Source organism: Crinia signifera, chromosome 12 (genome assembly GCF_055691185.1).
Source record: "Crinia signifera chromosome 12, ASM5569118v1, whole genome shotgun sequence".
NCBI classification, from domain to species: Eukaryota; Metazoa; Chordata; class Amphibia; order Anura; family Myobatrachidae; genus Crinia; species Crinia signifera.
In genome coordinates, this window is record NC_139228.1 from 3,321,353 (window position 1) to 3,343,705 (window position 22,353).

The 22,353-nt window shown below is 46.7% G+C and overlaps 1 protein-coding gene across 6 annotated transcripts in view; it reads left to right on the top strand.

The window, feature by feature from the left end:
• Positions 1–22,146, top strand: part of ARHGEF2 (Rho/Rac guanine nucleotide exchange factor 2) — a 151,455-nt gene extending 129,309 nt beyond the window's left edge. For 4 of the 6 annotated variants that reach the window (XM_083166675.1, XM_083166678.1, XM_083166677.1 and 1 more), the window contains 18 exons: positions 2,208–2,340; positions 2,571–2,680; positions 2,805–2,951; positions 3,110–3,360; positions 3,728–3,853; positions 3,986–4,103; positions 4,291–4,536; positions 4,903–4,979; positions 5,210–5,379; positions 5,588–5,655; positions 5,841–6,029; positions 6,336–6,419; positions 6,543–6,607; positions 7,139–7,180; positions 7,865–7,915; positions 19,812–20,252; positions 20,339–20,528; positions 20,675–22,146. In XM_083166675.1, the coding sequence (XP_083022801.1) occupies positions 2,208–2,340; positions 2,571–2,680; positions 2,805–2,951; positions 3,110–3,360; positions 3,728–3,853; positions 3,986–4,103; positions 4,291–4,536; positions 4,903–4,979; positions 5,210–5,379; positions 5,588–5,655; positions 5,841–6,029; positions 6,336–6,419; positions 6,543–6,607; positions 7,139–7,180; positions 7,865–7,915; positions 19,812–20,252; positions 20,339–20,528; positions 20,675–20,760 (2,594 nt within the window). In that variant the 3' untranslated portion in view covers positions 20,761–22,146. The remainder of the gene's footprint in view (positions 1–2,207; positions 2,341–2,570; positions 2,681–2,804; positions 2,952–3,109; positions 3,361–3,727; positions 3,854–3,985; positions 4,104–4,290; positions 4,537–4,902; positions 4,980–5,209; positions 5,380–5,587; positions 5,656–5,840; positions 6,030–6,335; positions 6,420–6,542; positions 6,608–7,138; positions 7,181–7,864; positions 7,916–19,811; positions 20,253–20,338; positions 20,529–20,674) is intronic. The other 2 variants (XR_014466243.1, XM_083166676.1) reach the window with 2 other exon arrangements.
• The last annotated feature ends 207 nt before the right edge of the window (positions 22,147–22,353 follow it).

Below are 22,353 nucleotides of genomic sequence, written 5' to 3' on the forward strand. Positions count from 1 at the left end.
GTGTGGGTAGGGCAGGGCGGCACAGCGTGGGTAGGACAGGACGGCACAGCGTGGGTAGGACAGGACGGCACAGCGTGGGTAGGACAGGACGGCACAGCGTGGGTAGGACAGGACGGCACAGCGTGGGTAGGACAGGACGGCACAGCGTGGGTAGGACAGGACGGCACAGCGTGGGTAGGACAGGACGGCACAGCGTGGGTAGGACAGGACGGCACAGCGTGGGTAGGACAGGACGGCACAGTGTGGGTAGGCAGGACGGCACAACACAGTGTGGGTAGGACAGGACGGCACAGCACAGCGTGGGTAGGACAGGACGGCACAGCACAGCGTGGGTATTGCAGGGTGGCACAGCGTGGGTAGGACAGGACGGCACAGCATGGGTAGGACAGGACGGCACAGCGTGGGTAGGACAGGACGGCACAGCGTGGGTAGCACAGGACGGCACAGCGTGGGTAGGACAGGACGGCACAGCGTGGGTAGGAAAGGACGGCACAGCATGGGTAGGACAGGACGGAACAGGGTGGGTAGGACAGGACGGCACAGGGTGGGTAGGACAGGACGGCACAGGGTGGGTAGGACAGGACGGCACAGGGTGGGTAGGACAGGACGGCACAGCACAGTGTGGGTAGGACAGGACGGCACAGCACGGTGTGGGTATGGCAGGGTGGCACAACGTGGGTATGACAGGATGGCACAGCACAGTGTGCGTATGACAGGAGGGCACAGCAGTGTGGGTATGACAGGAGGGCACAGCATGGGTATGGCACAGCACAGTGGGGGTATGGCAGGATGGCACAGCATGGGTATGACAGGATGGTACAGCATGGGTATGACACAGCATAGATAGTATGGGTATGACAGGAGGGCACAGTGTAGGCACTGTATGACAGCACAGAACAGTGTGGGTATGGCACAGCACAGTGGGGGGATGCCTGGATGGCACAGCATGGGTATGACACAGCATAGATAGTATGGGTATGACAGGAGGGCACAGTGTAGGCACTGTATGACAGCACAGAACAGTGTGGGTATGACAGCATGGCACTGCACATTGTATGTACTGCCGACATGTAATACAGGTAGTCAGAATGTTACTGGATATACAGTAATGGTGTCCTGTATGAAGAAGGCATCAGCTGATTCCATCTTATTAAGGGGGTAATATAGTATTACATGTGTGAATCTCTACTGCCACCCTCAGGAACTGATTGGCACAGCATACAGGGGGGTTGCAGTTACGGGACATGGTCAATGGGTCACCAGCAAGTTGTTAGACAGTCATTAGGTCGACACCATTAGGTCGACATGCAGGAAGGTCGACATGGGTTAGGTCAACAGTGAAAAGGTTGACATGGGGTTTTTCACTGTTCTTTGAGCAGACATGTGCCAACAGGCGGTATTTCATGCCCTATCATCGGTACTTGTGTATTATCTGGGCGCCCGATTTTTTTCATTGCATGCCACTACTTAAGGCATGCGATGCAATTTTTCATTGTAAAGACCCAATTTTTAATTGTATAGTCAGCCATGGGTGATTTCATACCCCCACTGTCCAACTACGCATGGAGTTGATTTTATATCGTGTGGTGAGCGCAGCGAGGCACCGAGCCCGAAGCGTGGCAAGCGGACGCGGATTACTTTACATGTATTCTGCATCCGCTCGCCACGCTTCGGGCTCGGTGGCTCGCTGCGCTCACCACACGATATAAAATCAACTCCATGCGTAGTTGGACAGTGGGGGTATGAATTCACCCATGGCTGACTATACAATTAAAAATTGGGTCTTTACAATGAAAAATCGCATCGCATGAATTGTATGCCACTATATTGCATGCGATGCGATGCAATACAATGAAAAAATCGGTCGCCCCGATTATTACACAAGTACCCTACCGTCTACTAGGGCACGGTGGAATAAAATATGGTGCCGAGCGCAGCGAGCCATGTGAGGGGACGCGGCGCACTTTAACCTGTGTCCAAGTTGACTGTGTCAACATTCAAGTAAAAAAAAAACAGTAAAAAACCCCATGTCAAACCTTTTGACTGACGACGTAATGACCCTGTCGACCTAGTGACTGTCTAACAACTTGCTGGTGACCAGCTGATCCACACCCGCAGTTACAGACGGTTATTCTTACCATTGTGGAATTTGTTTAATGAACTCTGTAAATGGTTCTCCTGTGATAGTGTACCCTTGTGTCCTGCAGCCACTACGCTGAGGGAAAGACCCAACTCTGCCATCTACCCCGCTGACAGCCTCCGACACTCAATCCTGGGCTCCCGTCGGGGGCGGCCATCTCTGTCTCTCTCCAAAAGTGTTTCCACAACAAACATTGCAGGGTAAGATTGCCGGCCACTGCCTCTCAAAATCCCTGCTACCTTCTGCCAAATGTCGCCCACATTTTTAGTCTGAGACTTGTTTTGTAACCAACAAAATATTGGCCAAGCTGATGGTAATGTCCAATGTGGTCACTCTGTAGGACTACTCTAGAGCCAGATAGAAAGCCTTGTGCACCTCAGGGCCCTGTTATATACAACGTATTCTGAGGAGATTTGTGCTTTCCACCCAGGAATCTGAATGATGAAAGTCCGCTGGGAATACGCAGGATCTTATCCCAATCCACGGACTCGCTGAACATGAGGAACAGAACGCTATCCGTAGAGTCACTTATCGATGAAGGTAGGAAGGTCACCTCTGAGGGCGATGCAGAACATTGCTGCGGAGGTCCTACGTACTCTGCACTATCACATGGCGATGTGTCAGGGCTAACACAGGGCCCTCATCTTACCATTTCCCCCACCAGGTGCTGAAGTCATCTACAGCCAGCTAATGAGCGATTTTGCTACGGATGAGAAGGAGTTTGAGGCAGATTCCTGGAGCTTGGCGGTGGACAATAACTATCTACAACAGCACAAGAAGGATGTGATGAAACGGCAGGACGTTATATATGGTGAGGAGGCTTCATGGGGACTAAAGACTCGGGGGTGGGGGTCCTGCCCAGAGTGTGTTAGACCATGTCTATGGATGCTCTGAGCCATGGGCCATCATGCCCACATTCGTAGCAGATAGGGCGTTACTATAGCCCCATTGTCATTCTTCTCTTCCCAGAGCTTATCCAGACCGAGGTCCACCACGTTCGTACACTGAAAATCATGACGAATATGTTCCGGAAGGGTATGATCGAGGACCTGCAGATGGACCCTGCTCTGGTCCAGAAGATGTTCCCGTGCGTGGATGAGCTCAGTGACATCCACATCCGCTTCCTCATCCAGCTCCTGGAGAGGCGCAAGGACTCGCTGGCTGGCGATAGCAACAAGAACTTTGTCATTAATAAGCTGGGGGATATCCTCATCAACCAGGTACCTACTCATTGTGTCCTGGGCCAGCTGTTTAAGAGGTGTCTATTCTCACCTGGGATAGAACCATGCAGCACTTTGCTGTCACCTAGAAATCATAAGAACTTCGACCTACTTGACTTCTAGGTTCGATATGCGCCCAATTTTGTGGTATCTAGAACATTTGTATTGGGTCATATATTCTTCGGGAATTCTCTCCAGGAGACAGCAGTATTGTGTTGTCCTCACACTAGAATCTCGACTGAAAGCTTGTGGTTTGGGCAATGTTATATCTAAACTCCACAATAAATTGATTGCTGAATGTATACCATACAATGTATAGAGCCACAATTTGCCTTATTGGTCTGTAATTTACTCTGTTGCTCTGCAGTTTTCAGGAACCAACGCAGATCACATGAAGAAAGCCTACACAGAGTTCTGTAGCCAGCACCAGAAGGCAGTGAAACTCTACAAGGAGCTGTTCTCACGAGACAAGAAGTTCCAGCAGTTGATACGAGTGAGTTTTCTTCTAAGAACATACAAGACCATAAGTGGTCATGAGGTGGCACAACTAACAATAGGAGGTGATGGGATAGATGGACTGTCCTTCTACGTGTTCTAATGTTGACGTTCTTTCCTTGTTGTACAGAAAATGACTCGCTCTCAGCTGCTCCGGAGGCATGGCGTACCAGAGTGTATTCTCCTGGTCACCCAGAGGATTACAAAGTACCCAGTCCTCATCGACAGGATACTGCAGAACTCTAAAGGTAGGATGCATGTCCAGAATTAGCCGACACTTGTAATCTTCTCCTGAAATCCATATCTACCGTACCTTCTATGTGGACATCACTGGGACAGTATGTATGTGTCCAGTCTTCACAGTCATTACATGGGACCACATTGAGTAGAAACCAAATCCACCTTCACTTTACTCAAAAGTCTCTCATTCTGCAGGTGACGAGGAGGAGTATCAAGACCTGGCTGCCTCGCTTACCCTTGTAAAGGACCTCATCTCGACCATCGACCAGGAAGTCTATAACTATGAGAAGAACCTACGCCTGCAGGAGATCTACCATCGGGTGGACAGCAAATCCACTGCCAGTGTGCAGGGAGACTGCTTCAGCAAGGAAGAGTTGCTGCGACGGAAGCTAATCCATGAAGGTTCCCTCTTGTGGAAGACCGCTGCTGGACGATTTAAAGGTACCACTCAGGTCATATTAGAAATATTAACAGATACAATTTGTTCTGGTTTTAGTCCTCATTTGACTCATAAGGAATGATGACTCCTGTGTTGCCTTTTGGTCTCCCCATTTATTATCTCCCACTCTTTAATATGCTGGGACTCGGTTCTAAAATAGCTGGCTTGCCCCCAGCTAGCTGATATAGAGGGGGAGGGTTTACAAACTCCATAACATTTTCTTGAAGTGCCCATGTCCCTGCACGCATGGTTCCGGTGTTCCATAAAAGACTTGGAGAAACGTATTTAACTGATGTCTGAATATCCCTTTCCCGATAACGGGTTTATGGTTGGAAGGTCTGTGGGTGATCAGCTGTTGTCTCTTGTAGATGTGATCATGCTGCTAATGACGGACGTTCTCGTTCTGCTCCAAGAAAAGGACCAAAAATATTGCTTCCCAAACCTGGTAAGAGCTCTGAGGATGAGTATTCTCTTAGATGGTTAGGGGACTCTGTGTAGACCTGTGCATACCTGGCATTAGGCGTTCTGGTGGGTATTCTCTTAGATGGTTAGGGGACTCTGTGTAGACCTGTGCATACCTGGCATTAGGCGTTCTGGTGGGCAGAGCCTGCTGTGTGGAGTCCCATCACTCTGCAACTCCAGTCACATTGCTCCTGTGCTCTTTCTCCACCTTAGGACAAGTCAGCTGTGATCTCCTTGCAAAACCTCATTGTGCGAGATATCGCCAACCAGGAGAAAGGAATGTTCTTAATAAGCGCCAAGCCCCCTGAGATGTATGAGGTCCATGCCGCCTCTCGGGAAGAGCGGAACACATGGATGAAGATTATTTCACAGTCTGTACGGGTGTAAGTATCATGGGGGAACATTGGTCTTCCCAGAACTTCTCATTAAGTGTGTCTCTCATCTCATGAAGGCAGCTGTTTTATGGACCATGCTACAGTATATATGAATGTCTTCCTGTGAGCGATGGGGGCACATGGAGAAGCTCTGACCTTTATATGAGGATTATCACCTGCCTGTGGGTCTGTCACCTCACACTTGTTTACATTTCAGATGTCCCAAACGAGAGGAATTCCCGTTGATAGAGACTGAAGTGGGGGCCAAGCTAAGGAAATTAAAAGGTAAGTGTTAGGACTTCCATCTTCGCAAGTCATGTACATTCTCTTGACTTTGACCTTTCCAGTAGCTACAAACCTATGCCAGAATTCTGTGTAATTGCCACTCTGATAAGCATGTGTTAGAGCCGGTGTTAGCTGCTCAATGCCAGTAGGGGAATCCTTACATTGTGTTTAATGGTCTCTCACAGAGGTTATACAACAACGAGACAGAGAAGTGGCTGAGATCTTGGAAGAGAAGGTGACACTCTTCACCAAGGTGCTTCAGCTGCAGACCGGGGGAGACATCGCAGTGACGGGAAACACTCGCAAGCTCTTCCGAACAGAGTCCACGGACAGCTATCGGGGCGAGAAGCTCATCAATGAGGCCATCAGAGAAGGTGAGGCACGTGGAATCGTGGGCAAACCTTGGCCATATAGCAGGTGGTGTCCTTCTGGATGTCCAAGGCTGCTATAGAGGAGTCCGGTGAATAGGTTGTGTGCACAGTGCCACCTGCTGGCCAGGTATGGTAAGGCAGCAATGTCTTTCAGAAGCAGAGTTGAGTCTAGGTACACTTCACCCAGTTTTCCACCAGATGAAAAACGCAGATCATTTATAGTAGATGGTATCCAGATACACATGTACGTTGGTATAACTCTATGGTAAGGCATCCAGTCTAACGGTATGTTTGTTTTGTGTCTCTTAGTGGAAGCCCTAAAAGATGCGGTTCTTGCTATAGGATCCGAGCAACCTCTGATAAAACTGGACCAGCACCATACTCATCCCACACGTGAGTATCCACCAGTGTAATTCTCACATGTCTGGTTCTCCTCTGATCTCCATCCCCTCTCGGGTGCTATTTGTAGGACTTGTGGGGTCTACTGCTGAATAGCTGTCTCTTGTCTTCCCATAGACTGCGACTCTGGCAGTGTCAATGGATCCCTAGACTCCAGCAAGGATGATGATCCGAGTCAAAAGGTGAGACCAGGATGTCCCAATCTCCCCAACATTCATGTATCTTAATTCTCTATTTAGAAGTCAAATACGGGGTGATGCAAAACCTCCCCGATTTCATAGGTTACCAAATAAGGCACCGGAAATGCTATTCACAATGTTAATACATAATCTGAATAGTGCTGGATTTCCGTTTATTTGCAGTAGAGCTGGATATGAGCTGGTCACTTCAGCTCATGGTTCTTGGTGGATGCCTGTAGACGGCAGCTCTGAGATGGTCCCGGTGGCTGGATAGAGGCCTCTCACGGAGATAATGATAGTTCTGCTTGGTAACCATGAGCTTCGTCATTGCAGCGATTCCACCGGAGATGAGCCGCCATGTGATGTCACACCTCAGCAATCCTATAGATGTGTATCAGACTGTATTCTGGACACTTTTATGCCATGTACTAACATTGTGTAGAGCATGTACCAGGCCTTCTATGTTCTACCATCTACCAGACTTGGGGGGGTCTCAGAACGAGAACGTAAGTCCCTTATTGTCTGCTCCTATAGGACCGGAATGGGAACCAGCTGCAGAATAAAGGGCCACATGAGGTATGAGCCTGCCGTGATTTAGCCGAGCCTCTCATGTTCTATGGGTGGCTCGTAGACAATCACTAGGCACAAGCAATAGGCTGAGCCATGCCAGGGTACACTAATGGGAGAGCCACGTGCTTGGGTGACACCACAAAACCCATAAACTCATGTCACTCATTTTATGTTGGTTCTTTTCATGTACTGTATGGTCACCACTGACCCAGTGACTGTCACCTAGACACAGCGTGTGTTATCCAGCGCCCCTACATTTATATCCCGGTGTGCTGGTATACGCCAGTTATCTGCCGAATGTTTCATCTATTAGTATTTATGTTATATATTTCCTGGACTAAGTCTGAGGCCACGCGATGTTAGCGGGATATACAATTCTTATGCACACTGTCACTTGTGTATATATAGTTAGTAGTATATATGTTATATTGCATTCTATTATTTCTCAAAATCTGTATTGGTAAATGGCTCTTCCTTCCCCAGTTCCTGCGCCTCCTCCTGCTATACCTCCATCTTCCCCTTCGCCTTTCCCTGCGCCTTAAGGTGACTGGCGGGTTTCCGCAAACCCTCAATGTGGAAGCCGCAGTTTTTCCCCTTTAAGTCATTACACATAAAGATCAAACGCTTTGTGGTATTTTATTGTTGTGCTTTTGCTGCATCATTGCTGACACTGCTGTCTCTGTATTTCAGGAGGCCCTACAGAGAATTTCTAGTATATACAGCTTATTACATGGGCTGCAGGTGAGTGCACTTCTAGATCATCATAGGCTCTAGAGGAGAGAGACGCTGGACTTTATTGTTACGTAACGTAGAAGAGAGACACTGGACTCTATTGTTATGTAGAGTAGGAGAGCGTAAATGGACTCTATTGTTATGTAGCGTACTAGAACAGAGACGCTGACTCTATTGTTATGTAGCGTAGTAGAAGAGAGACGCTGGACTTTATTATTACGTAACGTAGGAGAGAGTAAATGGACTCTATTGTTATGTAGAGTAGGAGAGCGTTAATGGACTCTATTGTTATGTAGCATACTAGAAGAGAGACACTGGACTCTATTGTTATGTAGAGTAGGAGAGAGTAAATGGACTCTATTGTTATGTAGCGTACTAGAACAGAGACGCTGACTCTATTGTTATGTAGCGTAGTAGAAGAGAGACGCTGGACTCTCTTCTAGTACGTAGAGTAGGAGAGAGACGCTGGACTCTATTGTTATGTAGCGTACTAGAAGAGAGGCGCTGGACTCTATTGTTACATAGCGGAGAAGAGAGAGGCTGGACTCTATTGTTACGTAGAGTAGGAGAGAGACGCTGGACTCTATTGTTACATAGAGTAGGAGAGAGACACTGGACTCTATTATTATGTAGCGTACTAGGAGAGAGAGACGCTAGACTCTATTGTTAGGTAGAGTAGGAGAGAGACACTGAACTCTATTGTTACGTAGCATCGTAGGAGAGAGACGCTGAACTCTATTGTTACGTAGCGTAGTAGAAGAGAGACACTGGACTCTATTGTTACGTAGCGGTGTAGAGAGACGATGGACTCTATTGTTACGTAGCGTAGTAGGAGATGCTTGACTCAATTGTTACGTAGCGTAGTAGAGAGACGCTGGACTCTATTGTTACGTAGCGTAGAATAGAGACGCTGGACTATTGTTACGCAGCGTATTAGGAGAGAGACGCTGGACTCTATTGTTACGTAGCATCGGAGGAGAGAGATGCTGGACTCTATTGTTACGTAGCATCGGAGGAGAGAGACGATGGACTCTATTGTTACGCAGCGTATTAGGAGAAAGACGATGGACTCTATTGTTACGTAGAGTAGGAGAGAGTAAATGGACTCTATTGTTATGTAGCGTACTAGAACAGAGACACTGGACTCTATTGTTATGTAGAGTAGGAGAGAGTAAATGGACTCTATTGTTATGTAGCGTACTAGAAGAGAGACACTGGACACTATTGTTACGTAGAGTAGGAGAGCGTAAATGGACTCTATTGTTATGTAGCGTACTAGAACAGAGACGCTGACTCTATTGTTATGTAGCGTAGTAGAAGAGAGACGCTGGACTTTATTATTACGTAACGTAGGAGAGAGTAAATGGACTCTATTGTTATGTAGAGTAGGAGAGCGTTAATGGACTCTATTGTTATGTAGCATACTAGAAGAGAGACACTGGACTCTATTGTTATGTAGAGTAGGAGAGAGTAAATGGACTCTATTGTTATGTAGCGTACTAGAACAGAGACGCTGACTCTATTGTTATGTAGCGTAGTAGAAGAGAGACGCTGGACTCTCTTCTAGTACGTAGAGTAGGAGAGAGACGCTGGACTCTATTGTTATGTAGCGTACTAGAAGAGAGGCGCTGGACTCTATTGTTACATAGCGGAGAAGAGAGAGGCTGGACTCTATTGTTACGTAGAGTAGGAGAGAGACGCTGGACTCTATTGTTACATAGAGTAGGAGAGAGACACTGGACTCTATTATTATGTAGCGTAGTAGGAGAGAGAGACGCTGGACTCTATTGTTAGGTAGAGTAGGAGAGAGACACTGAACTCTATTGTTATGTAGCATCGTAGGAGAGAGACGCTGAACTCTATTGTTACGTAGCGTAGTAGAAGAGAGACACTGGACTCTATTGTTACGTAGCGGTGTAGAGAGACGATGGACTCTATTGTTACGTAGCGTAGTAGGAGATGCTTGACTCAATTGTTACGTAGCGTAGTAGAGAGACGCTGGACTCTATTGTTACGTAGCGTAGAATAGAGACGCTGGACTATTGTTACGCAGCGTATTAGGAGAAAGACGCTGGACTCTATTGTTACGTAGAGTAGGAGAGAGACGCTGGACTCTATTGTTACGTAGCATCGGAGGAGAGAGATGCTGGACTCTATTGTTACGTAGCATCGGAGGAGAGAGACGATGGACTCTATTGTTACGCAGCGTATTAGGAGAAAGACGATGGACTCTATTGTTACGTAGAGTAGGGGAGAGACGCTGGACTCTATTGTTACGTAGCGTAGTAGAGACACTGGACTCTATTGTTACGTAGAGTAGGAGAGAGACCCTGGACTCTATTGTTATGTCGATTAGGAGAGAGACACTGGACTCTATTGTTATGTAGCGTAGTAGGAGAAAGACAATGGACTCTATTGTTACGTAGAGTAGGAGAGAGACCCTGGACTCTATTGTTATGTCGATTAGGAGAGAGACACTGGACTCTATTGTTATGTAGCGTAGTAGGAGAGAGACACTGGACTCTATTGTTACGCAGAGTAGGAGAGAGACACTGTACTCTATTGTTACGCAGAGTAGGAGAGAGACACTGTACTCTATTGTTATGTAGAGTAGGAGAGAGACACTGGACTCTATTGTTATGTAGAGTAGGAGAGAGACACTGGACTCTATTGTTATGTAGCGTAGTAGGAGAGAGACACTGGACTCTATTGTTATGTAGAGTAGGAGAGAGACACTGGACTCTATTGTTATGTAGAGTAGGAGAGAGACGCTGGACTCCATTGTTACATAGCATAGTAGGAGAGAGACGCTGGACTCTATTGTTACGTAGCATCGGAGGAGAGAGATGCTGGACTCTATTATTACGTAGCGTAGAATAGAGACGCTGGACTCTATTTTCATGTACCGTAGTAGAAAAGAGACACTGGACTCTATTGTTACGTAGCATAGTAGAGAAACGATGGACTCTATTGTTACGTAGCGTAGTAGAGACGCTGGACTCTATTGTTATGTAGAGTAGGAGAGAGACACTGGACTCTATTGTTACGCAGCGTATTAGGAGAAAGACAATGGACTCTATTGTTACGTAGCGTAGTAGAGAGATGCTGGACTCTATTGTTATGTAACGTAGAACAGAGACGCTGGACTCTATTGTTATGTAGAGTAGGAGAGAGACGCTGGACTCTATTGTTATGTAGAGTAGGAGAAAGACAATGGACTCTATTGTTACGTAGCGTAGTAGAGAGACACTGGACTCTATTGTTATGTAGCGTAGTAGGAGAGAGACACTGGACTCTATTGTTATGTAGAGTAGGAGAGAGACACTGGACTCTATTGTTATGTAGAGTAGGAGAGAGACACTGTACTCTATTGTTATGTAGAGTAGGAGAGAGACACTGGACTCTATTGTTATGTAGAGTAGGAGAGAGACACTGGACTCTATTGTTATGTAGAGTAGGAGAGAGACACTGGACTCTATTGTTATGTAGCGTAGTAGGAGAGAGACGCTGGACTCCATTGTTATGTAGAGTAGGAGAGAGACGATGGACTCTATTGTTATGTAGAGTAGGAGAGAGACGATGGACTCTATTGTTACGCAGCGTATTAGGAGAAAGACGATGGACTCTATTGTTACGTAGAGTAGGAGAGAGACGCTGGACTCTATTGTTACGTAGCATCGGAGGAGAGAGATGCTGGACTCTATTATTACGTAGCGTAGAATAGAGACGCTGGACTCTATTTTCATGTACCGTAGTAGAAAAGAGACACTGGACTCTATTGTTACGTAACGTAGAAGAGAGACACTGGACTCTATTGTTATGTAGAGTAGGAGAGAGTAAATGGACTCTATTGTTATGTAGCGTACTAGAACAGAGACACTGGACTCTATTGTTATGTAGAGTAGGAGAGAGTAAATGGACTCTATTGTTATGTAGCGTACTAGAACAGAGACGCTGACTCTATTGTTATGTAGCGTAGTAGAAGAGAGACGCTGGACTTTATTATTACGTAACGTAGGAGAGAGTAAATGGACTCTATTGTTATGTAGAGTAGGAGAGCGTTAATGGACTCTATTGTTATGTAGCATACTAGAAGAGAGACACTGGACTCTATTGTTATGTAGAGTAGGAGAGAGTAAATGGACTCTATTGTTATGTAGCGTACTAGAACAGAGACGCTGACTCTATTGTTATGTAGCGTAGTAGAAGAGAGACGCTGGACTCTCTTCTAGTACGTAGAGTAGGAGAGAGACGCTGGACTCTATTGTTATGTAGCGTACTAGAAGAGAGGCGCTGGACTCTATTGTTACATAGCGGAGAAGAGAGAGGCTGGACTCTATTGTTACGTAGAGTAGGAGAGAGACGCTGGACTCTATTGTTACATAGAGTAGGAGAGAGACACTGGACTCTATTATTATGTAGCGTAGTAGGAGAGAGAGACGCTGGACTCTATTGTTAGGTAGAGTAGGAGAGAGACACTGAACTCTATTGTTACGTAGCATCGTAGGAGAGAGACGCTGAACTCTATTGTTACGTAGCGTAGTAGAAGAGAGACACTGGACTCTATTGTTACGTAGCGGTGTAGAGAGACGATGGACTCTATTGTTACGTAGCGTAGTAGGAGATGCTTGACTCAATTGTTACGTAGCGTAGTAGAGAGACGCTGGACTCTATTGTTACGTAGCGTAGAATAGAGACGCTGGACTATTGTTACGCAGCGTATTAGGAGAAAGACGCTGGACTCTATTGTTATGTAGAGTAGGAGAGAGACGCTGGACTCTATTGTTACGTAGCATCGGAGGAGAGAGATGCTGGACTCTATTGTTACGTAGCATCGGAGGAGAGAGACGATGGACTCTATTGTTACGCAGCGTATTAGGAGAAAGACGATGGACTCTATTGTTACGCAGCGTATTAGGAGAAAGACGATGGACTCTATTGTTACGTAGAGTAGGGGAGAGATGCTGGACTCTATTGTTACGTAGCGTAGTAGAGACACTGGACTCTATTGTTACGTAGAGTAGGAGAGAGACCCTGGACTCTATTGTTATGTCGATTAGGAGAGAGACACTGGACTCTATTGTTATGTAGCGTAGTAGGAGAGAGACAATGGACTCTATTGTTACGTAGAGTAGGAGAGAGACCCTGGACTCTATTGTTATGTCGATTAGGAGAGAGACACTGGACTCAATTGTTATGTAGCGTAGTAGGAGAGAGACACTGGACTCTATTGTTACGCAGAGTAGGAGAGAGACACTGTACTCTATTGTTACGCAGAGTAGGAGAGAGACACTGTACTCTATTGTTATGTAGAGTAGGAGAGAGACACTGGACTCTATTGTTATGTAGAGTAGGAGAGAGCCACTGGACTCTATTGTTATGTAGCGTAGTAGGAGAGAGACACTGGACTCTATTGTTATGTAGAGTAGGAGAGAGACACTGGACTCTATTGTTATGTAGAGTAGGAGAGAGACGCTGGACTCCATTGTTACATAGCATAGTAGGAGAGAGACGCTGGACTCTATTGTTACGTAGCATCGGAGGAGAGAGATGCTGGACTCTATTATTACGTAGCGTAGAATAGAGACGCTGGACTCTATTTTCATGTACCGTAGTAGAAAAGAGACACTGGACTCTATTGTTACGTAGCATAGTAGAGAAACGATGGACTCTATTGTTACGTAGCGTAGTAGAGACGCTGGACTCTATTGTTATGTAGAGTAGGAGAGAGACACTGGACTCTATTGTTACGCAGCGTATTAGGAGAAAGACAATGGACTCTATTGTTACGTAGCGTAGTAGAGAGATGCTGGACTCTATTGTTATGTAACGTAGAACAGAGACGCTGGACTCTATTGTTATGTAGAGTAGGAGAGAGACGCTGGACTCTATTGTTATGTAGAGTAGGAGAAAGACAATGGACTCTATTGTTACGTAGCGTAGTAGAGAGACACTGGACTCTATTGTTATGTAGCGTAGTAGGAGAGAGACACTGGACTCTATTGTTATGTAGAGTAGGAGAGAGACACTGGACTCTATTGTTATGTAGAGTAGGAGAGAGACACTGTACTCTATTGTTATGTAGAGTAGGAGAGAGACACTGGACTCTATTGTTATGTAGAGTAGGAGAGAGACACTGGACTCTATTGTTATGTAGCGTAGTAGGAGAGAGACGCTGGACTCCATTGTTATGTAGAGTAGGAGAGAGACGATGGACTCTATTGTTATGTAGAGTAGGAGAGAGACGATGGACTCTATTGTTACGCAGCGTATTAGGAGAAAGACGATGGACACGTAGAGTAGGAGAGAGACGCTGGACTCTATTGTTACGTAGCATCGGAGGAGAGAGATGCTGGACTCTATTATTACGTAGCGTAGAATAGAGACGCTGGACTCTATTTTCATGTACCGTAGTAGAAAAGAGACACTGGACTCTATTGTTACGTAGCATAGTAGAGAAACGATGGACTCTATTGTTACGTAGCGTAGTAGAGACGCTGGACTCTATTGTTATGTAGAGTAGGAGAGAGACACTGGACTCTATTGTTACGCAGCATATTAGGAGAAAGACAATGGACTCTATTGTTACGTAGCGTAGTAGAGAGATGCTGGACTCTATTGTTATGTAACGTAGAACAGAGACGCTGGACTCTATTGTTATGTAGAGTAGGAGAGAGACGCTGGACTCTATTGTTATGTAGAGTAGGAGAAAGACAATGGACTCTATTGTTACGTAGCGTAGTAGAGAGACACTGGACTCTATTGTTATGTAGCGTAGTAGGAGAGAGACACTGGACTCTATTGTTATGTAGAGTAGGAGAGAGACACTGGACTCTATTGTTATGTAGAGTAGGAGAGAGACACTGTACTCTATTGTTATGTAGAGTAGGAGAGAGACACTGGACTCTATTGTTATGTAGAGTAGGAGAGAGACACTGGACTCTATTGTTATGTAGCGTAGTAGGAGAGAGACGCTGGACTCCATTGTTATGTAGAGTAGGAGAGAGACGATGGACTCTATTGTTATGTAGAGTAGGAGAGAGACGATGGACTCTATTGTTACGCAGCGTATTAGGAGAAAGACGATGGACACGTAGAGTAGGAGAGAGACGCTGGACTCTATTGTTACGTAGCATCGGAGGAGAGAGATGCTGGACTCTATTATTACGTAGCGTAGAATAGAGACGCTGGACTCTATTTTCATGTACCGTAGTAGAAAAGAGACACTGGACTCTATTGTTACGTAGCATAGTAGAGAAACGATGGACTCTATTGTTACGTAGCGTAGTAGAGACGCTGGACTCTATTGTTATGTAGAGTAGGAGAGAGACACTGGACTCTATTGTTACGCAGCATATTAGGAGAAAGACAATGGACTCTATTGTTACGTAGCGTAGTAGAGAGATGCTGGACTCTATTGTTATGTAACGTAGAACAGAGACGCTGGACTCTATTGTTATGTAGAGTAGGAGAGAGACGCTGGACTCTATTGTTATGTAGAGTAGGAGAGAGACACTGGACTCTATTGTTATGCAGCGTATTAGGAGAAAGACAATGGACTCTATTGTTACGTAGCGTAGTAGAGAGATGCTGGACTCTATTGTTATGTAACGTAGAACAGAGACGCTGGACTCTATTGTTACGTAGAGTAGAAGAGAGATGCTGAACTCTATTGTTATGTAGCGTAGAAGAGAGACGCTGGACTCTATTGTTACGTAGCGTAGAATAGAGACGCTGGACTCTATTTTCATGTACCGTGCTAGAAGAGAGGCGCTGGACTCTATTGTTACAAAGCGGAGAAGAGAGAGGCTGGACTCTATTGTTACGTAGAGTAGGAGAGAGACACTGGACTCTATTTTCATGTACCGTAGTAGAAGAGAGGCGCTGGACTCTATTGTTACGTAGAGTAGGAGAGAGACGCTGGACTCTATTGTTACATAGAGTAGGAGAGAGACACTGGACTCTATTGTTATGTAGCGTAGTAGGAGAGAGAGACGCTGGACTCTATTGTTACGTAGAGTAGGAGAGAGACGCTGAACTCTATTGTTAGATAGCGTAGTTGGAAAGCGACGCTGGACTCTATTGTTACGTAGCGTAGTAGAGAGACGCTGGACTCTATTGTTACGTAGCGTAGAATAGAGACGCTGGACTCTATTGTTACGCAGCGTATTAGGAGAAAGACGATGGACTCTATTGTTACGTAGAGTAGGGGAGAGACGCTGGACTCTATTGTTATGTAGATTAGGAGAGAGACACTGGACTCTATTGTTCTGTAGCGTAGTAGGAGAGAGACACTGGACTCTATTGTTATGTAGAGTAGGAGAGAGACACTGGACTCTATTGTTATGTAGAGTAGGAGAGAGATGCTGGACTCCATTGTTATGTAGAGTAGGAGAGAGATGCTGGACTCTATTGTTACGTAGCATCGGAGGAGAGAGAGACGAGGGACTCTATTGTTACGCAGCATATTAGGAGAAAGACGATGGACTCTATTGTTATGTAGAGTAGGAGAGAGACACTGTACTCTATTGTTATGTAGAGTAGGAGAGAGACACTGGACTCTATTGTTATGTAGAGTAGGAGAGAGACACTGGACTCTATTGTTATGTAGAGTAGGAGAGAGACACTGGACTCCATTGTTAAATAGCATAGTAGGAGAGAGACGCTGGACTCTATTGTTACGTAGCATCGGAGGAGAGAGATGCTGGACTCTATTATTACGTAGCGTAGAATAGAGACGCTGGACTCTATTTTCATGTACCGTAGTAGATAAGAGACACTGGACTCTATTGTTACGTAGCATAGTAGAGAAATGATGGACTCTATTGTTACGTAGCGTAGTAGAGACGCTGGACTCTATTGTTATGTAGAGTAGGAGAGAGACACTGGACTCTATTGTTACGCAGCGTATTAGGAGAAAGACAATGGACTCTATTGTTGCGTAGTAGAGAGATGCTGGACTGTATTGTTATGTAACGTAGAACAGAGACGCTGGACTCTATTGTTATGTAGAGTAGGAGAGAGACACTGGACTCTATTGTTACGTAGAGTAGGAGAGAGACGCTGGACTTCATTGTTACGTAGAGTAGGAGAGAGATGCTGGACTCTATTGTTACGTAGCGTACTAGAAGAGAGGCGCTGGACTCTATTGTTATGTAGCGTATTAGGAGAAAGACGATGAACTCTATTGTTATGTAGAGTAGGGGAGAGACGCTGGACTCTATTGTTACGTAGCGTGGTAGAAACACTGGACTCTATTGTTATGTAGATTAGGAGAGAGACACTGGACTCTATTGTTATGTAGCGTAGTAGGAGAGAGACACTGGACTCTATTGTTACGTAGAGTAGGAGAGAGACACTGGACTCTATTGTTACGTAGAGTAGGAGAGAGACGCTGGACTTCATTGTTACGTAGAGTAGGAGAGAGACGCTGGACTCTATTGTTACGTAGCATCGGAGGAGAGAGATGCTGGACTCTATTATTACGTAGCGTAGAATAGAGAGGCTGGACTCTATTTTCATGTACCGTAGTAGAAAAGAGACACTGGACTCTATTGTTGCGTAGCATAGTAGAGAAACGATGGACTCTATTGTTACGTAGCGTAGTAGAGACGCTGGACTCTATTGTTATGTGGAGTAGGAGAGAGACACTGGACTCTATTGTTACGCAGCGTATTAGGAGAAAGACAATGGACTCTATTGTTACGTAGCAGAGTAGAGAGATGCTGGACTCTATTGTTATGTAACGTAGAACAGAGACGCTGGACTCTATTGTTATGTAGAGTAGGAGAGAGACACTGGACTCTATTGTTACATAGCGTAGAATAGAGACGCTGGACTCTATTTTCATGTACCGTAGTAGAAGAGAGACGCTGGACTCTATTGTTATGTAGCGTATAAGAGAGATGCTGGACTCTATTGTTACGTAGAGTAGGAGAGAGACACTGGACTCTATTGTTATGTAGCGTACTAGAAGAGAGGCGCTGGACTCTATTGTTACGTAGCGGAGAAGAGAGAGGCTGGACTCTATTGTTACGTAGAGTAGGAGAGAGACGCTGGACTCTATTGTTACGTAGAGTAGGAGAGAGACGCTGGACTCTATTGTTACATAGAGTAGGAGAGAGACGCTGGACTCTATTGTTACATAGAGTAGGAGAGAGACGCTGGACTCTATTGTTACATAGAGTAGAAGAGACACTGGACTCTATTGTTACGTAGCGTAGTAGAGAGACGCTGGACTCTATTGTAACGTAGCGTAGTAGGAGAGAGACGCTGGACTCTATTGTTACGTAGCATCGGAGGAGAGAGATGCTGGACTCTATTATTACGTGGCGTAGAATAGAGACGCTGGACTCTATTTTCATGTACCTTAGTAGATAAGAGACACTGGACTCTATTGTTACGTAGCATAGTAGAGAAACTATGGACTCTATTGTTACGTAGCATAGTAGAGACGCTGGACTCTATTGTTATGTAGAGTAGGAGAGAGACGCTGGACTCTATTGTTACGCAGCGTATTAGGAGAAAGACAATGGACTCTATTGTTACGTAGCGTAGTAGGAGAGAGACACTGGACTCTATTGTTGTGTAGCTTAGTAGGAGAGAGACGCTGGACTCTATTGTTACGTTGAGTAGTAGAGACGCTGGACTCTTATGTTACATAGCTTAGTAGTAGAGAGACACTGGACTCTATTTTTACGTAGCGTAGTAGGAGAGAGACGCTGGACTCTATTGTTATGTACCGTAGTAGAAGAGAGAAGCTGGACTCTATTGTTACGTAGCATAGTAGAGAGACGCTGGACTCTATTGTTGTGTAGCGTAGTAGGAGAGAGACGCTGGACTCTATTGTTACGTTGAGTAGTAGAGAGGCTGGACTCTTTTGTTTCATAGCTTAGTACTAGAGAGACACTGGACTCTATTTTTACGTAGCGTAGTAGGGGAGAGACGCTGGACTCTATTTTCATGTACCGTAGTAGAAGAAAGACACTGGACTCTTTTGTTACATAGCTTAGTAGTAGAGAGACGCTGGACTCTATTTTTACGTAGCGTAGTAGGAGAGAGACGCTGGACTCTATTGTTATGTACCGTAGTAGAAGAGAGAAGCTGGACTCTATTATTACGTAGCATAGTAGAGAGACGCTGCACTCTATTGTTGTGTAGCGTAGTAGGAGAGAGACGCTGGACTCTATTGTTACGTTGAGTAGTAGAGAGGCTGGAATCTTGTTACATAGCTTAGTAGTAGAGTGACACTGGACTCTATTTTTACGTAGCGTAGTAGAGAGAGACGCTGGACTCTATTGTTACGTATAGTAGGAGAGAGACGCTGGACTCTATTGTTACTGCAATTGGGCTGTAGGTTCTTGATCATACGTATATATAGACAATGGTTCTTGATCAGTTGTTCCAAACCCCGATCCTCAAGTAACCCCAACATTGCATGTTTTCCAGGTCTCCTCACAGAACCACAAGTGAAATAATTAGCTCCACCTGTGGGTCTTTTAAAATGTATCTGAATAAGACTTGGAAAACATGCACTGTTGGGGATAGTTGAGGACCAGAGTTGGGAACCCCTGTTCTACATCATCTTGCATATGCTGTAGGCGAGGTGTTGAGTTGTAGATCATCATGACATAGACAGTAAAAGTGAGGCACTGGGTTCTAAACAAACATCAGGTTCCAGGTTATGCAGCATTGGGGGGGGGGGCGTATATTCAGCTGGTGTCTTTATGAATGGGGACATTTCTGTTTGTCTGTAGTGGGGTTCCATATTGTGGTACTCACCTACACTGAGGAGAACCAGCTCGGTATTTGTAGGTGACCTGCTGCTAACCAGCATTACCAGCTGCATTGAAGTAGGACAAGGAACACCCCTGGGTAACGGTGACTCCTGTTCTGTTCCCCACAGGCCGTGGTTGCCCAGCAGGACAGTCTCCTGAGTCTCCAGATCCCAGAGAGCAGCGAGAAGAAGGAGAGCCTCTGCCGCTCAAACTCCCGTGACCTGTCCGTGGCAGAGCCCTTGTCCAAGAGTATAGAAAAGAGTGGGACGGAGCTGACCCTGCTACAGCGCCAGCACACCCTGCTACAGGAGGAGTTACGCCGCTGTCGCCGGCAGTGCGAGGAGCGAGCGCAGGAGTCCGGCACGCTGGAGGCCAAGCTGAGGGAAAGTGAGCAGGTCAGGAGCAAGCTGGAACGAGAGCTGGAGGAAGGAAAGAGGCAGGTGGCTCTCCTGCAGAGGGAACAGGTCAACGGTGCGGTAGAGATTAGCAGGAACCCCCGGGGACCAGATCCCAGGAGACGTAGCCTGCCGGCCGGTGATGCTCTATACCAGACCTTCACTCCTCCCCAGGTATAGACCACTGTCCCTTTCCCATTATGTCACTGCTGTAGGTTCCCTGTGTCCTACATAAAGGCTTCTCTCTGCCCCTCCCACAGATAAGCCACGAGCGGCGCCCGGCCGCCGTCACTGACAGCTCCGTGCCCATCATCACGTTCCAGGAAGATACTGAACTGAAAGACGACATGAGTGACCTGACTGAACTGGAGAGACTGCCGGAGACTGCGGACACGGAATCCTCCGAAGAGGAGGGCGGGGGTCCACCAACTTCACCATCCAGCACCAGGGGTGAGCATCGGTCATACGCCAACTGTACTGGGGGCCATAGATTACTGGGGTGTCCCCTCCAACCTAGCGCTGTACTGTTATAGACGTGACCCAACAATGGGACGTTCCAGTGCCTTAATCTCGTCTCCTGCCTTTATCCTGCACAGAGTTCCCGAGGATGCAGGACATTCCCGAGGAGGCCGAGAGCGTACACGACCTGAGAGACGCGGAGACGGGCTCGTCAGAGAGCTGAGGACGGCCTGCCCCCCACCCCCGCTGCGAGCACAAGATGGACGAGCTGCTGCCCTGTAACCCCCAGGGAGCAGTGAGATACAAGTCACTGGACTGCCATAGCGGGATATAGCTGCATGCGACTGTTATACACTGCTGGGGGGGGGGCACAGATCACGCAGACCCAGCGGCAGTATCGCGCCAATACACTCCAATTGCCTGCTGCTGGCATTAAGTGTTGACACTAATTGTTGGGTGCTGCAGTGGTTGGTCGCCCCCTGGTGGTCACATTAGGGTCAACACCCAAAGTTCACCAGCCAATAGGTTGACATTGACAAAAGTTGACCATCAAAAAGGTCGTCACAGGAAAAATGTCAACCTGAGTTTTTCATGTTTTTCAGTGACCATGTCGACACCTGAGCACGTGGATCTCCTATTAGTGACTGTGGCTACAGGCCAGGTGCCTCACACACACTACCCTTCCCATTCCTGAAAAACTCATGTAGACATTTTCATGTGTCGACCTATTGACGGTCTACCTAGACATTGTCTGTGAGCCATCCGGATCCCTTTTGTTACGAGGTGGGTTGTTAGGGCTACGCCATCTAGGTCGATATGGTAGACCCATGTCGACCTTGCTGCTTGTCAACCTAGTGGTGTCGACCCAATGCTTGTCGACCTAGATGGTGTAGCCCTAACAACCCACACCCTTAGTGTGACCAATAACAAAAGGGATCCGGATGGGTCAAGGTCGACATGGGTCTAGGTCGACAGGACATTAGGTCGACATGGGCAAGGTCGACAGTCAAAAGGTCGGGAGGTTTCACAGTTTTTTTACCCGAATGTCAACACAGTCGACATGGACACAGTCTGAAATGCACCGCTTTGCTCGCGATGCTTCGGGCACGGTGCCTCGATGCGCTCGGTATTTTATTCTCCCACCGCGCCCTAGTGGATGGTAGGGCATGAAATACCGCCTGTCGGCACGTCGGCTCGAAAAACTGTGAAAAACCCCATGTCAACATTTTGACTGTTGACCTAGGCCATGTCGACATAATGCTTGTGTCGACCTAATGACTTGTTGACCTAGACCCATGTCGACCTAAACCCATGTCGACCTTGTTGCCTGTCGACCTAGTGGTGTCGACCCAATGCTTGTCGACCCTAGTTGGTATAGACCTAATGACCGTATCCCCATACTAAAACTGGCAGGGCATGCTGGGATGTATAGTTCAGCTGCCGCTGGAGGGCCACCTATTGAGTAGCCCAACATTGAAGAGAACGGACTGGCCCCGTCACAAGCAGGCTACTATCCGCAGGGTCCCACCAGGGGGCAATACAACCGCTTTCATCGCTGTGTCCTTTGTATTTCCTTTTTGTATAACTTTTCTCATTGGCTGCAGCCAAACCCCCCCCCCCCCCCGATATTTTCTGGTAGCTTTCTGTTCTGAATCACGTTACACATTGGTGAATACGGCGTCTCGGTCTCTCTGCTCATAGTAACATGGCGGCGATGCAGGCTTTGTGAATACGGCGCTGGTCAGCGTCATAAGAAAGGTCTGGCGTTCCGCCTCTGCAGTACAGCTAATCTGGAGGTCTCTGCTAAATCGCTGGC